This window comes from Scylla paramamosain, chromosome 25 (assembly GCF_035594125.1).
Source record: "Scylla paramamosain isolate STU-SP2022 chromosome 25, ASM3559412v1, whole genome shotgun sequence".
Classification (NCBI taxonomy): Eukaryota; Metazoa; Arthropoda; class Malacostraca; order Decapoda; family Portunidae; genus Scylla; species Scylla paramamosain.
This window is the reverse complement of record NC_087175.1, coordinates 7,313,175-7,326,119: the sequence shown is the minus strand read 5'-3', so window position 1 is coordinate 7,326,119 and position 12,945 is coordinate 7,313,175. Positions and strand designations below refer to the sequence as shown.

The following is a 12,945-nucleotide window of genomic DNA, read 5'->3' as shown; positions in this document are numbered from 1 at the left end:
GGACTCATTGAAATCAGAAAGGTGCACTCTGCCTCAGGTTCCTGGTTCCCCCATTTCAGGTATCATCTCTTATGAGAGGGTATCAGAGATTCCTAAGCTGCTCATTTCAGTTTTATTGCTATGTCAAATCCATTTGTTAGACAGGAGATGCAGCTACCATTTGTTCTTGCATAAATAGTATGAGGATACAAATTTCTGGGGGGCTCCATTGTTATATGTGTGTTATAAATATCTCATTTTCACAGTCAGGATCTGCTTCAGTTTCTTCTAATAAAGATCATTTTATGTCAAATCTTGATGAATCATGCCTCTGAGAAGTAGAGAGAGAGCAGGTTAAGACTGATTCTCTGTCACAATGGGCGGCAGAGGTGTAGTGTGATGTCTGGCAAAGGCCATCACATCATATCACTGTTCTTTCTGTCCTCTTGTTTTTTTAATACATATCTTGCAAAAACAACATTCTCTCTCTTGACAATTTGGGGATTCTTGAGTCTTCAGTATGATTGTGGTATGCCAACTGCATGTCAGGTAGTGAAGAGGGGGAGAGTGTGGCGAGACACTGCACACACCACTCTTCAGAGCATCAAGGCCCAGTAATTCCCACTAATGTTCTTGCCTACATACTGCTTCTCAGGCCAAGTAACAGTCTAAAGTTTGCACACTACTGCTCTTGCCTACACACTGCTTCTCAGGCCTAGTGACAATCTGTGTTGTAGAGTAGTGTTATGTTTTGAGAAATTTTGTCAAAATGTATGCAGTTTTTTCACAGAGGAGGACTAATATGTGAATACCATCATGCAAAATAAAAAGTTGCTAGAATATGAGTCATATTTCAAGTCACAACTCAACTATTATTGTGAATAGAGCTATAAAACTTCATCAGAATGTTTCCAGATGGTGTAGCTATGACAAGGATTTTTCTCAGCAAAAGTAACATTTATCATCTTCCCAAATCAGACAGTCCCCTTAAAGGGATATAGCTGAGGCAAGAAATCTACAAGTGAATTTTAACTGTGTTTGACTTGTTGGTGACCACTGAAAATGCCTTTACTGTTCATTAAATGCAGGACTCATTTGTTAAAGCTTAAAAGTTCATTATGTCCAATATTTGCTGTTTCAGTATATAATATATTGAGGTTTTACTGTAAATGTACCCATGTAAAATTATACAATCAGATACAGATATATTTCAAACATCAACAGATCTTCAGCTCCTATCTAGGATGTTTGATTTTAACATTACTTTATTATAGTTTAGGGTGGACATAAATGATTGTTATTATGGTTATGTGTTGTGTTTTATTCTCTTCCCAGTTATGGGTTCATCAACCACAAAATTTACAAAATTGCAATTTTGTAATTTTACCTTAGTTCCTCCAAAGCAGGATGAAGTTCATGTATTCATAGATGTCAGGAAATTAATGATGAAGAAATTAATTTTATTTTGATTTGAAAGATGGTTACATTGCACACTGCCCTAAGCAGTACCTAGATCATAGTCTTAATAATGATAACATTATATTTCCCCTCTTCTTTGTTTCTCTGGTGGCTGCCTAATCTCTCTCTCTCTCTCTCTCTCTCTCTCTCTCTCTCTCTCTCTCTCTCTCTCTCTCTCTCTCTCTCTCTCTCTCTCTCTCTCTCTCTCTCTCTCTCTCTCTCTCTCTCTCTCTCTCTCTCTCTCTCTCTCTCTCTCTCTCTCTCTCATCATATTGGTTATGTTGACAAAATGAGCTTTGGCTCATGCCCTGTACAATACAACTAGGCAAACAGAACTAGGTAAATACACACACACACACACACACACACACACACACACACACACACACACACACACACACACACACACACACACATATATGTGAGTAGAATGATTTGTGCAAGAGGGAATAGTGAGTTATAACAAAAAGACTTGCTCAGTAGGTATGAAGAGGCAAGGAGAGAAAAAAAATTAAAATCATGGAATAGCCAGAGAAAAAAAGAGACTAAACCTGTGGAAAACCTACATAGAAAAGAGAAATGACTGTGTCAAGACATACAGAGAAGAAAAGAAAATTTCAATAATAGAATATTAGAAAAATGTAAAGACCAGCCTTATTCTCTATATAAGTCAGTGGCAAGTTAAACAGCAAAAATTAATCCCGTAATGAATGGAGTGAGGTATGATGACAGAAAAGTTAAATAACTCCTCCAGTCACCTATGTCTCAAGAAAGATGACCAAGAAACAATAAAGCTGCAGGATGTAGAGATGGTAAAGGTTGACTAATTCAGATACTTAAGGTCAACAACACGGGAATGGTGAGCGACCTAGAGAAGTTAAGAAGAGTGTGTGGGGTAGATGGAATGGCTGGAGGGGGTGACAGGAGTGATATAGAACAGAAAAGTTTCTGGAAGAACTAAAAGAACAGTCTACAAAATAGTAGTGAGGCTAACCATACCATATGTTATGAAAACTGTACCAATAACAGAGATAAGAGGCACAGGTGGAAGTAGGGGAATTGAAGATTTTGCTGTGCTCTTGCAGTGATGAGATGAGATAAAGTAAGGAATGAACACATCAGATGGACAACACAAAATGAGGAAACAATGGAATGAGATAAATAGAGAAGAATACAGGACAGCTAGAAATGATTATGTTAAAATAAGAAGAGAAGAAGAAAGAAATTTTGAAAGAGATGTAGTTGGAAAGTGTAAAGAAGAACCCAAACTTTTCTATAGATATGTAAATGGAAAAATAAAGCATAGAGATACCATTACAAAGCTGAAGAAAAATGGAGAAATTTATGAAACCACACAAGAGATGGCTGAGATACTGAATAAAAGCTTTAAGTCTGTATTTACAAGAGAAACTGTCTTTGCATCACTGGGAGATGAGGAACAACAGAAAGGAATAGCAAACATACAAGTGGAAAGAAAAGAAATTAAAAGACTACTGGAAGAGCTAGATACTAGGAAGGCGATGGGACCAGACAAAGTAAATGGATGGGATATTGAAAGAATGTAGAGAGGAATTGGAAGAACCAACATGGGAGATAATTAACAGTTCTTTGAAGGAGGGAAAAGTACCAAAGGAATGGAAGAGAGCAAATATAGTACCGTTATACAAAGGAGGTAATAAAATGGAACCACTGAATTACAGACCAGTCTCACTCACGAGTATTGTAAGTAAACTCTGTGAAATAGTCATTAAAAACAGATGGGTGCAATATCTTGAACAAGAAAATATAATAACAGAAAAACAATTCGGTTTCAGGAAAGAGAGATCTTGCGTAACAAACTTACTGAGCTTTTATACAAGAGTAATAGATAAACTACAAGAGAGAGATGGTTGGGTTGATGCAGTCTATTTAGATCTGAAAAAAAGCTTTTGATACAGTTCCACATAAAAGTCTCGTATGGAAACTGGAACATCGAGGAGGGCTAAAAGGAAAAATACTTAAGTGGATGAAGGATTATCTCCAAGGTAGGGAAATGAGCACAGTAATCAGAGATAATAAATCAAGTTGGTGCGAAGTAACAAGCGGAGTACCACAAGGGTCTGTGTTGGCACCTATAATGTTTCAGGTCTATATAAATGATATGACTGTGGGTTTAAATAGCTACATTAACATGTTTGCAGATGATGCAAAATTGATGAAAGTAATAAAGAACCAAGAGGATTGTGAGGAACTACAGAGGGATATTGATAGAATTTATGAATGTAGTAAACGATGGAAATTAGAATTCAATATAAAAAAGTGCCATGTAATGGAGATGGGAAGAAGTAAAAGGAGACCTTCATGGGAGTATAAGATGGGAGGAATCACAATACGAAAGAGCAAAGAAGAAAAAGACTTGGGAGTAATAATTCAAGACACGCTATCACCAGAAAAACACATCAATGGAATATTTGGCTCTACATATAATTTGCTAGCAAATATCAGGGTGGCATTTAATTACCTAGACAAAGAAATGATGAAGAAAATCATAACACACATGATACGCCCCAAACTGGAATACGCAGCAGTGGTATGGTCTCCACACAAGAAGAAAGATATAAGGAAATTGGAAAGAATACAAAGAACAGCTACGAAAATGATACCTGAATTGGAAGACCTAAGTTACAAGGAAAGACCGGAAGAAATTGGATTACCAACACTGCAAGAAAGAAGGGAAAGAGGAGACCTGATAACAATGTTCAAATTAGTAAATGGCATGGAGAAGATAGACAGAGATGACCTAGTTGTAAAAGTGGAGGAAGGAGATAGACGTACAAGGGGACATATGAAGAAATTAAAGAACAGTCATTGTTTGGGAGATATTAAGAAATACAGCTTTCCGCATCGAACGGTTGAAATATGGAATAACTTAAAAGAAGAGGTGGTTGCGGCAAAGAGTGTGCACATGTTTAAAGAGAAATTGGACAAATTCGGGTATGGAGACAGGACTAATTGAGCTTTGGCTCGGACCCTGTACTATACAACTAGGTAAATACAACTAGGTAAATACACACACATTGGTTTGGGGGACAAGGCAAGAAAGGGAAGACTGAGATGATTTGGGCATGTCTGAGGAAGAGATGAGGCATAGTATGTGGTGAGGAGGATGCTGGAAATGAACCTACTCAGCAGGAGGAAGAGAGGAAGACCAAAGAGGAGGTTTATGGATGTGCAAGTGGTGGGTGTGACAGGAAGGCGCAGAAGATGGAGCGTATTGGAAAAGGATGATCCACTCTGGCGACCTCCAATGGGGGCAGCTGAAAGGAGTTGTTGTTGTCAGTATTTACAAGAGAGTGTTTCAGTGTACTTTCTCTTTTGGGGATGCCATGCACTACTTACCCTTCTTGTAGTAGTCATCCTTGGTACTTTACATCCAGATGAAGATGCTGGCCAGTTACTGTCCAAGTCCTTATTGGTGTACACTGCATCATGGGTATAGAAATCCTGTGATGAATATACCAAAGCAGTATGTTTTATAGTTGTCTTAATTATGACACTGTGTTTACACTTGAAGTTTAGAGCACCTTAGGTAACAAGAGTAGGATCAATCTCTGTACAGTATGATAATATTGCATTATGTACCTTTATGTATTGTTTATTTTATTTATTTTCCATTTTTTATTTTTATTTATTTATTTGTTAATGAATTCATTTTTTATATTTTTACTTATTTGAATTTATTTATTTATTGTTTATAACAGGTTCTCCAGGCAAGGAGGGAGCCCGAGAATCTTCAAGTAGCATTCCTCAAGAGGCTCCAGAGGATGCACAGAGAGCAAGAGGCAGACAGTCCCCCACTGTTGCTGTCAAAGGTGAGATTTTTGTATGTGTTTAATAACAGTGGGCACTGAAAATACTGGAGACAGGCTAGTAACATGATCTATAGAATTTTTATTGCAGTAATTATTGGGGAGATCTGAAATGATACATAAGATTGTACTGTCTCCAGTAGTTTCTTTCCCCACTGTACATAATATAAAGAAAATTGTGAATTTTTTAGTAAAGTTGGAAGAAAATGTACAAATGAAACTATAATGATTGCAAACAAATTGATGCTATTGTTTTGAAAGATGCATAGTCAGGTTCAAGATGTTTCTTTCCCAATATGCAAAGGCATTTAGAAACTTCAAATTGGACAGGAAACTATTAAAATACAAATATTAATGATGTTAACAAAAAGCTGCTTTAAATGTTATAAGAATGAAACGTATTAATCTCTGAGTCCAAATACTGTTTTCTTAGGGTCATTCTCAGTACCAAGCATGTGTGTGGAGCTGAGGGGTGATGTTGGAGAAAGAGAAAAACCCCTTGTAAACCTGTTGTTGGAGGAGATCAAAGTTGTCTATGAATCCTGTGAACCTTACAAAAACACCACTCAGGTAAGCATTTAATTTTTATAGGTACTGTCCTGATATGAGGAGATAATAACAGATTCAGGACTATGTCTGTCTTAAATGTATTGTTCTCTTCTTGACAGTGGGTTGATCAGCTGTGAATTTTGCATAACCATGTTTATAATCATATACTAGTTCACTAAACATGAGGTCAAGTTTATGAATGAACAGGTTTTTAGAAATTATTAATTTGTTCATGAAATTGTTCTTACTTTTGTCCAAAAAATACTTGCACTTATTTAAGCAAAATATTGAGTAATCTCTTAACATTCATAACAACAATAGATTTCTGTGGTGGCTGCTCTAGGCTGTGGTTTTCTCTCTCTCTCTCTCTCTCTCTCTCTCTCTCTCTCTCTCTCTCTCTCTCTCTCTCTCTCTCTCTCTCTCTCTCTCTCTCTCTCTCTCTCTCTCTCTCTCTCTCTCTCTCTCTCTCTCTCTCTCTCTCTCTCTCTCCCCCTTAGATTTCCCTACACACACACACACACACACACACACACACGTTGTCGTCGAATAAACAAGCAGTGATCCAAGCTCCAGCACAGAAAGATTTTGTTTGACCACAGTCACTACTAGGAGCCTAGAATGTGTTACCAGGTAGGAGCTGTGTTCAAGTAGCATTGTCCTGTTTCCAAAAAAAAAAAAAAAATAAGGGAAAATTCAAGTAATAACAGATGTAACAAAATGAGTAAAAGCTCCAGCAAGATGGACGCCATAGGTGTTGCCAACTGGGTCACCATTCCCAGGATTTGAGGAAGATAATGAACTACATGATAAAATGCAAGGAAGGAAAGTGGCTTTGATGATCAGTGACCTCATTGAAAGAGTGAAAAAAATTAGAAAAAAAACATGACCTGAAAGAGGAAAACAAAGAATTGAAAACACTATGTGCTGATCTAAAAACAAAATTGAAGGAAAACAATGATATTGTTAAAAAGCAGGAAAATGAAGTGATAGGGATGAAAAGTGAACATCAAATCAGGAGGAAGGAAAAAGAGGAAGAAAAATTTTACTTTACAGAAAATCATAGAAGCGTAAAAGAAGGAAAAGGAAATTGTGAAAGTGATCAAACAAAAGGAATCGATGGTAAGGGACATAGTGGACTAAAAGAAATGTATTGTTATACATGAATTAAAAGAGGAAACAGCCAGTAAGATACAAGAGGGAAAGAGAACAAAAAAAGTTAGCAGAGGATGTTGTAAGAAATATACAGAGAGAAGGGGAGGACTAGATAAGTGAAATTGAGGAAATACATAGACTGGGGAAGTATATAGAAGGAGGAGAGCAACCACTGAAAGTAAAATTTAGGGCACAAACAACAGCCATGGAAGTGATATTGAATGCATGGAAACTGGACAAGACAGAGCAATACAGGAAACTTTGGATAATGAGGGACATGAATGAGGAGGAGAGACTCAAGATAAGTGATCTAATAAAAGAAGCAAAGGCAAAAAATGAGAACAGAGGAAGAGAAAAAAAGTTCTACTGGAAGGTAAAAGACGAAAAGCTCAGGAAGTGGTATCTGACAAAAAAAGAATAGAAAATGTAAATAATGTATGGAAAAATAAAAAGTGGACAGTAGCATATACAAATATAAATGGTTTAATATCAACATTGCAAAAATTGAATAGTTATATTAAGATAAAGCAGCCTGACATCATGGGTATTACTAAAGTTAAACCAAATGAGGCAACAGCAAATATAAGAATTGGTAATAGTAATTATAATGTGTGGATAAAACTTAGAAATAATGAGAAAAGGGGAGGAGTCATGTTACTTACAAAGAAGAGTATAACAGTGGAAGAGGTTGAAATAGGAGAAGGAATGGCAGAAGTAATTAGAATTAAAACAAAAAGGAAAGGAGAAGGAAGAAGAGATTTTGCAGTGGCTTATGTACCCCCAAAGACAAATGTATGGACACAAGAGGATTATAAATTATTGCTAAGAGATACTAGTAACTATTTGGAGAGAATGCTGGCAGAGAGTAATAATATAACACTTATGGGTGACTTTAATTGCAATGAGGTGGACCATGGACGAAGGAGAAGAGTCATGGGGATATATGCTTCTATTTTCTCCAATCCACTGTGACCCAGTGGACTGGAGAAAATACAAGATTTGGGGGTAATGAAGAGGCATCAAGGCTAGACTTGGTGTTTACAAAAAGGAAATGGACATCATTGAAGGAATAAATTATCAGTACCCACTAGGTAAAAGTGACCATCTGTTAACTGAATTCAGTATAGGCAGTGGTCCACTAGAAAACAGGAATGAAATTTACAAGAATGGGAGATATAATTACAGGAAAGCAGACTTAATCAGGTTGAGGGAATATTTTGCAGAGGCTAAATGGAAACAACTGTTCACGGCAAGCAGTACGCAGAAAAGTGGGACATATTCATGGAAATTCATAATGAAGGGGTCAGTAGATATGTACCGAAGATCAAAACAAAGGAAGTGAAAAGGAAAAAAACACTGGTTTAATATGAGGTGTATAACAGCAAGACAAGAAAAAAGAAGCAGCATGGAATAGATGGAGAAAAAAAGGAGGAAGTGGGAAATGGGAAGATTTCAAGAAGGCAAGAAACGAATATATCAGAATCCTTAGAGATGAAGAAAGGAATTATGAGAAAGACATAGTTAACAAATGCAAAGATGAGCCGAAGTTATTCTTCAGATATGTGAATGGGAAGATGAAAAACAGGCAAACAATAGATGAATTAACGAAAGATGACATTACATACGAAAATACACGGTTACAAGCGGATAATGAACAAGTGCTTCTAGTCAGTATTCACCAAAGAAAGCAAATTTGAAGGAGAAAGAGCATGGCACAGAGACAGTGTGATGAGAGAGAGACAGGTGGACATAATTGAAATTAAGATTATGAAAGATTTGGATGTAAGTAAGGCTCAAGGACCAGATGGAGTGTTCAACTGGATACTTAAGGAATGTTGTGAACAACTGGCAGAAGGTATACACAATACCATAGTATGTTCTTTTAAGGAAGAAAAATTCCTCTAGACTGTGCCCATTTTTACAGGAGGTAATAAAGAAGATCCATTGAATTACAGACCAGTGTCCTTAACAAGTGCGGTGGCAAAGATAGCAGAAAGAATAGTTAAAAACAGATGAATGGAATATTTAGAAGAAACACATACATTGACTGACAGACAATTTGGTTTCAGAAGTGGAAGATCTTGTGTCACGAATTTAGTGAGCTTTTATAGTAGAGCAATTGATATAATTCAAGAGAGAGAGCGTTGGGCAGACTGTGTTTATTTAGACCTAAAAAAAGCATTTGATAAGGTACCATACCAGAGACTGCTGTGGAAAATTAAAAATATAGGGGGTCTGCAAGGCAACACACTGAATTGAATTACAGACTTCTTGAGGGATAGAGAAATGAGAACAGTAATAAAGGGAGAAAAATCAGAATGGTGTAGAGTTACAAGTGGAGTACCACAGGGGACAGTCTTAGCCCCCGTAATGTTTCTGGTGTATGTCAACGATATGGTGGATGAGGTTGACAGTTATATAAGTCTGTTTGCAGATGATGCAAAATTATTGAAAAGAGTGGAAAACAATATGGATTGCAAAATATTACAGAAAGATCTAAATAAGATATATAAATGGAGTAAGAAATGGGAAATGGAATTCAATGCAAAGAAATGCAAGCTGATGGAATTAGGCAAAAAGCAAAAGAAGATTGACAAGTTCCTACACCATGAGAGAAGTGGAAATTAAGAAAACCAAAGAAGAAAAAGACTTGGGAATTACAATCAGTGATAATTTATCACCAGAAAAACATGTAAACAAAATAGTTGGAGAAAGCTATGAGTTACTAAGAAAGATGAAATTGGCATTTGCTTACATGGATGAAGAGATGATGAAAAAGTTGATGGAATACGTGATTCGATCAAAACTGGAATATGCTACAATTGTTTGGTCACCCCATAATAAAAAGGAAATAAGGAAAATAGAAAGGATCCAAAGAGCTGCAACCAAATTGGTACCAAGTTTGAGAGATTTAACCTATGAAGAAAGATTAAGGAGATTGAAGCTTCCATCATTACAAGAGAGAAGAGAAAGAGACCTGATTGCTATATACAGAGCTTTAAAGGATAAGGATCAAGTTGACAAAGAAGACTTTATTTGTGTGGGACTCAAGAGATACAAGAGGACATGGATTGAAATTGAGGAAAACAGCAAGTAGAAGAGATATTAAGAAATATGGTTTCCCAAATAGAAGCATAGAAATATGGAACAACTTAGATGAAACAGTGGTACAAGCAACAAATATTCATGAATTTAAAGTTAAGCTGGATGCTTATAGATATGGAGACAGGACAGCACGAGCATAGCTCTTTTCCTGTAAAACATAACTAGGCAAATACAACTAGGTAAATACACACACACACACAATAATGGAAGAACTGGAAAAAGTTAGACAGCAACAAAATTGTGACATGGGATACAAGAGACACTAGAGGACATGGAGAGAAGCTGAAAAAAGAAATTTGTAGAAGAGATATCAAAAAGAATAGTTTTCTACAAAGAATAGTTGATGCATGGAACCGTCTAAACAAGGATGTGGTGCAAGCAAAAACTATTCATAATTTCAAGGCCAAGTTGGGTGATAATAGATACAGAGGTAGGACAGTATGAGCATAGCTCCTTTCCCACATGACACAATTAGGTAATCAAACACACACACACACACACACACACACACACACACACACACACACACACACACATGCACTGCATTACTGCATAGTGTAGTAGTTAGTATGCTCATTTCATAACTAAGAAGAATCAGATTCAAGTCCTTGGAGTGGCAAGGCAGATGGGTGAACCTCTTAATGTGTAGCCCCTGTTCACCAAGCAGTAAGTAGGTGTAGGACTTAGCAAAGATGTGGTAACATTACTGTCCTGATGTGTGGTGTGTGAATGGTCTCACTCTGAGCTGTTTCTGAGAGGGAACGGCTTACTGTTGCAAGACCAGTATATGACCACAAGTGAGTAACAAACCGCAAAACAAAACAAAAACAAATATCTATCTGTCTGTCTGTCTGTCTGTCTGTCTGTCTGTCTGTCTGTCTGTCTGTCTGTCTCTATCTATCTATCTATCTATCTATCTATCTATCTATCTATCTATATATATATATATATATATATATATATATATATATATATATATATATATATATATATATATATATATATATATATATATATATATATATATATATATATATATATATATATATATATATATATATATATATATATATATATATATATATATATATATCACCAACTCACACACATGCACTGAAACTCTTCATTATTTCCAACAACCTGCCTCCAACTTAGTATATTTTCAGAATGTCTCATGGTCCTTTCCTGTTAATCCTATCATACACTTTCTCCAAGTCCATGAATACTAAAAAGACTTCTTTCCCTTTCCCCAAAAAACTATTTGCACAGCTGCCTTGCACAAAAATTTGGTCTACACAACTTCTTCTTTTTCTAAAACCTCCCTGTTTTGCATGGATGGCATTTTCTGTTCCTTCTCTGATCCTCCTTATCAGCACTGTGCCATGCACCTTTCTTACCACACTCAGCAGATTGATGTCCTTATAGTTTGAGCATTCCTGTCTATTCCCTATCTCTTTATGTAAGGGAACTACACATGCATTTGTCCAGTCTTTTGGCACCTAGCCAGCAATAAAGCACACAAAATTAGGATAATAATAATAATAATAGTAATAATAATAATAATAATAATAATAATAATAATAATAATAATACCAATGATGATAATAATAATAATAGTAATAATAATAATAATAATGATAATAGTAATAATAATAATAATAATAATAATAATAATAATAATAATAATACATAATTTTCATATTTAAACTTATCTACATTTATTCCATCTATATTTACAACCTGACTATATCATATAGTGCATTATCTTATCTTGCCTTGACACCAACTTATTTGACCTTATTCTTTTAGATCATGTTGAAGATAATGGACAGCATTTGTTAAATTTAGGTGCATAATGTTGGAATTTTTTTTTCTATGTGATTTTGAATGGAATGGAGATTACATTTAATAAATTTCCATGGTTATGCCCTTGAGAATCAAGGTATAATATTCAGTAAGATCAAAGAAACATGACTGAAAATAAGAGGAGTACAAGACTAAAAGAATAGAAAAGGAAAGTAAATTTGCAATTCTTAACATGTGAAGTATTGTGAGTGAAGTACATATTTATCAAGCTCATTATGATGATGAATGGTAACATATGGAAATACTACTTTTATTTAATCTCATTTTTCCTTTTTTTTCTGAAACAGGTAACACTACGTTCTCTCATGATGGAAGACCTGCAGCAGTCAGACACTTGCACTGAACACAAGTTCCTCATGAACTCGCATACAGACTCCATGGATGCCTCTCCAGATGACCTTTCTCAAGGCAATCACCACTTCCATTTTGAGCGGCAAATCCCCAAATTTATCTCCACCTCCTGTCCTGAACCACAGCAACCCCATGGACCACTCCTCTTCCCTTCCTCCCTCCCTTCCAAATTGAGGATGGAGAAACCCTTCTTCAAGGCTCAGCAGAAACCTGTTCCTTTAACCTCTCCTGCCTGGAAGACTGTGAAAGGTAAGATTGTCTTCTGATATTTTTTTCCAACATAACCTAAGAAATTTTTATGAAGTTATTATTATTAGCCCCAACATTTATTGTGAATGAGGTAGCATTGTGATGAATGGTTCCAACTGTGGCATTTTTTGACAGGCCTCACCAACACCATGATGGGAAGCAACAATGCAGGAAGCCCTTGTACTCCTCCACCCTCACCTAACACTGAGGAGGAGGGAGGCAGCCATTTCACACATCGACCACACACTACTCTTGTCACCATTACTATTACCAACATCGACAAAATGTCACCAGAGTTTCATAGTAAATATGACCAGGTGAGATATAAGTATTGGATGGGCTTAGAAACTATTGTTCTTTCTTTATTATAACAGAAAAATCTTGCCAT

At 36.1% G+C, this 12,945-nt stretch overlaps 1 protein-coding gene across 5 annotated transcripts in view; it reads left to right on the top strand.

The window, feature by feature from the left end:
• LOC135113190 (intermembrane lipid transfer protein VPS13D-like) overlaps positions 1-12,945 on the top strand; it is a 475,970-nt gene that overhangs the window by 176,821 nt on the left and 286,204 nt on the right. For all 5 annotated transcript variants that reach the window (XM_064028315.1, XM_064028317.1, XM_064028314.1 and 2 more), the window contains 4 exons: positions 5,178-5,288; positions 5,719-5,855; positions 12,245-12,557; positions 12,693-12,874. In XM_064028315.1, coding sequence (XP_063884385.1) covers positions 5,178-5,288; positions 5,719-5,855; positions 12,245-12,557; positions 12,693-12,874 — 743 coding nt within the window. The remainder of the gene's footprint in view (positions 1-5,177; positions 5,289-5,718; positions 5,856-12,244; positions 12,558-12,692; positions 12,875-12,945) is intronic.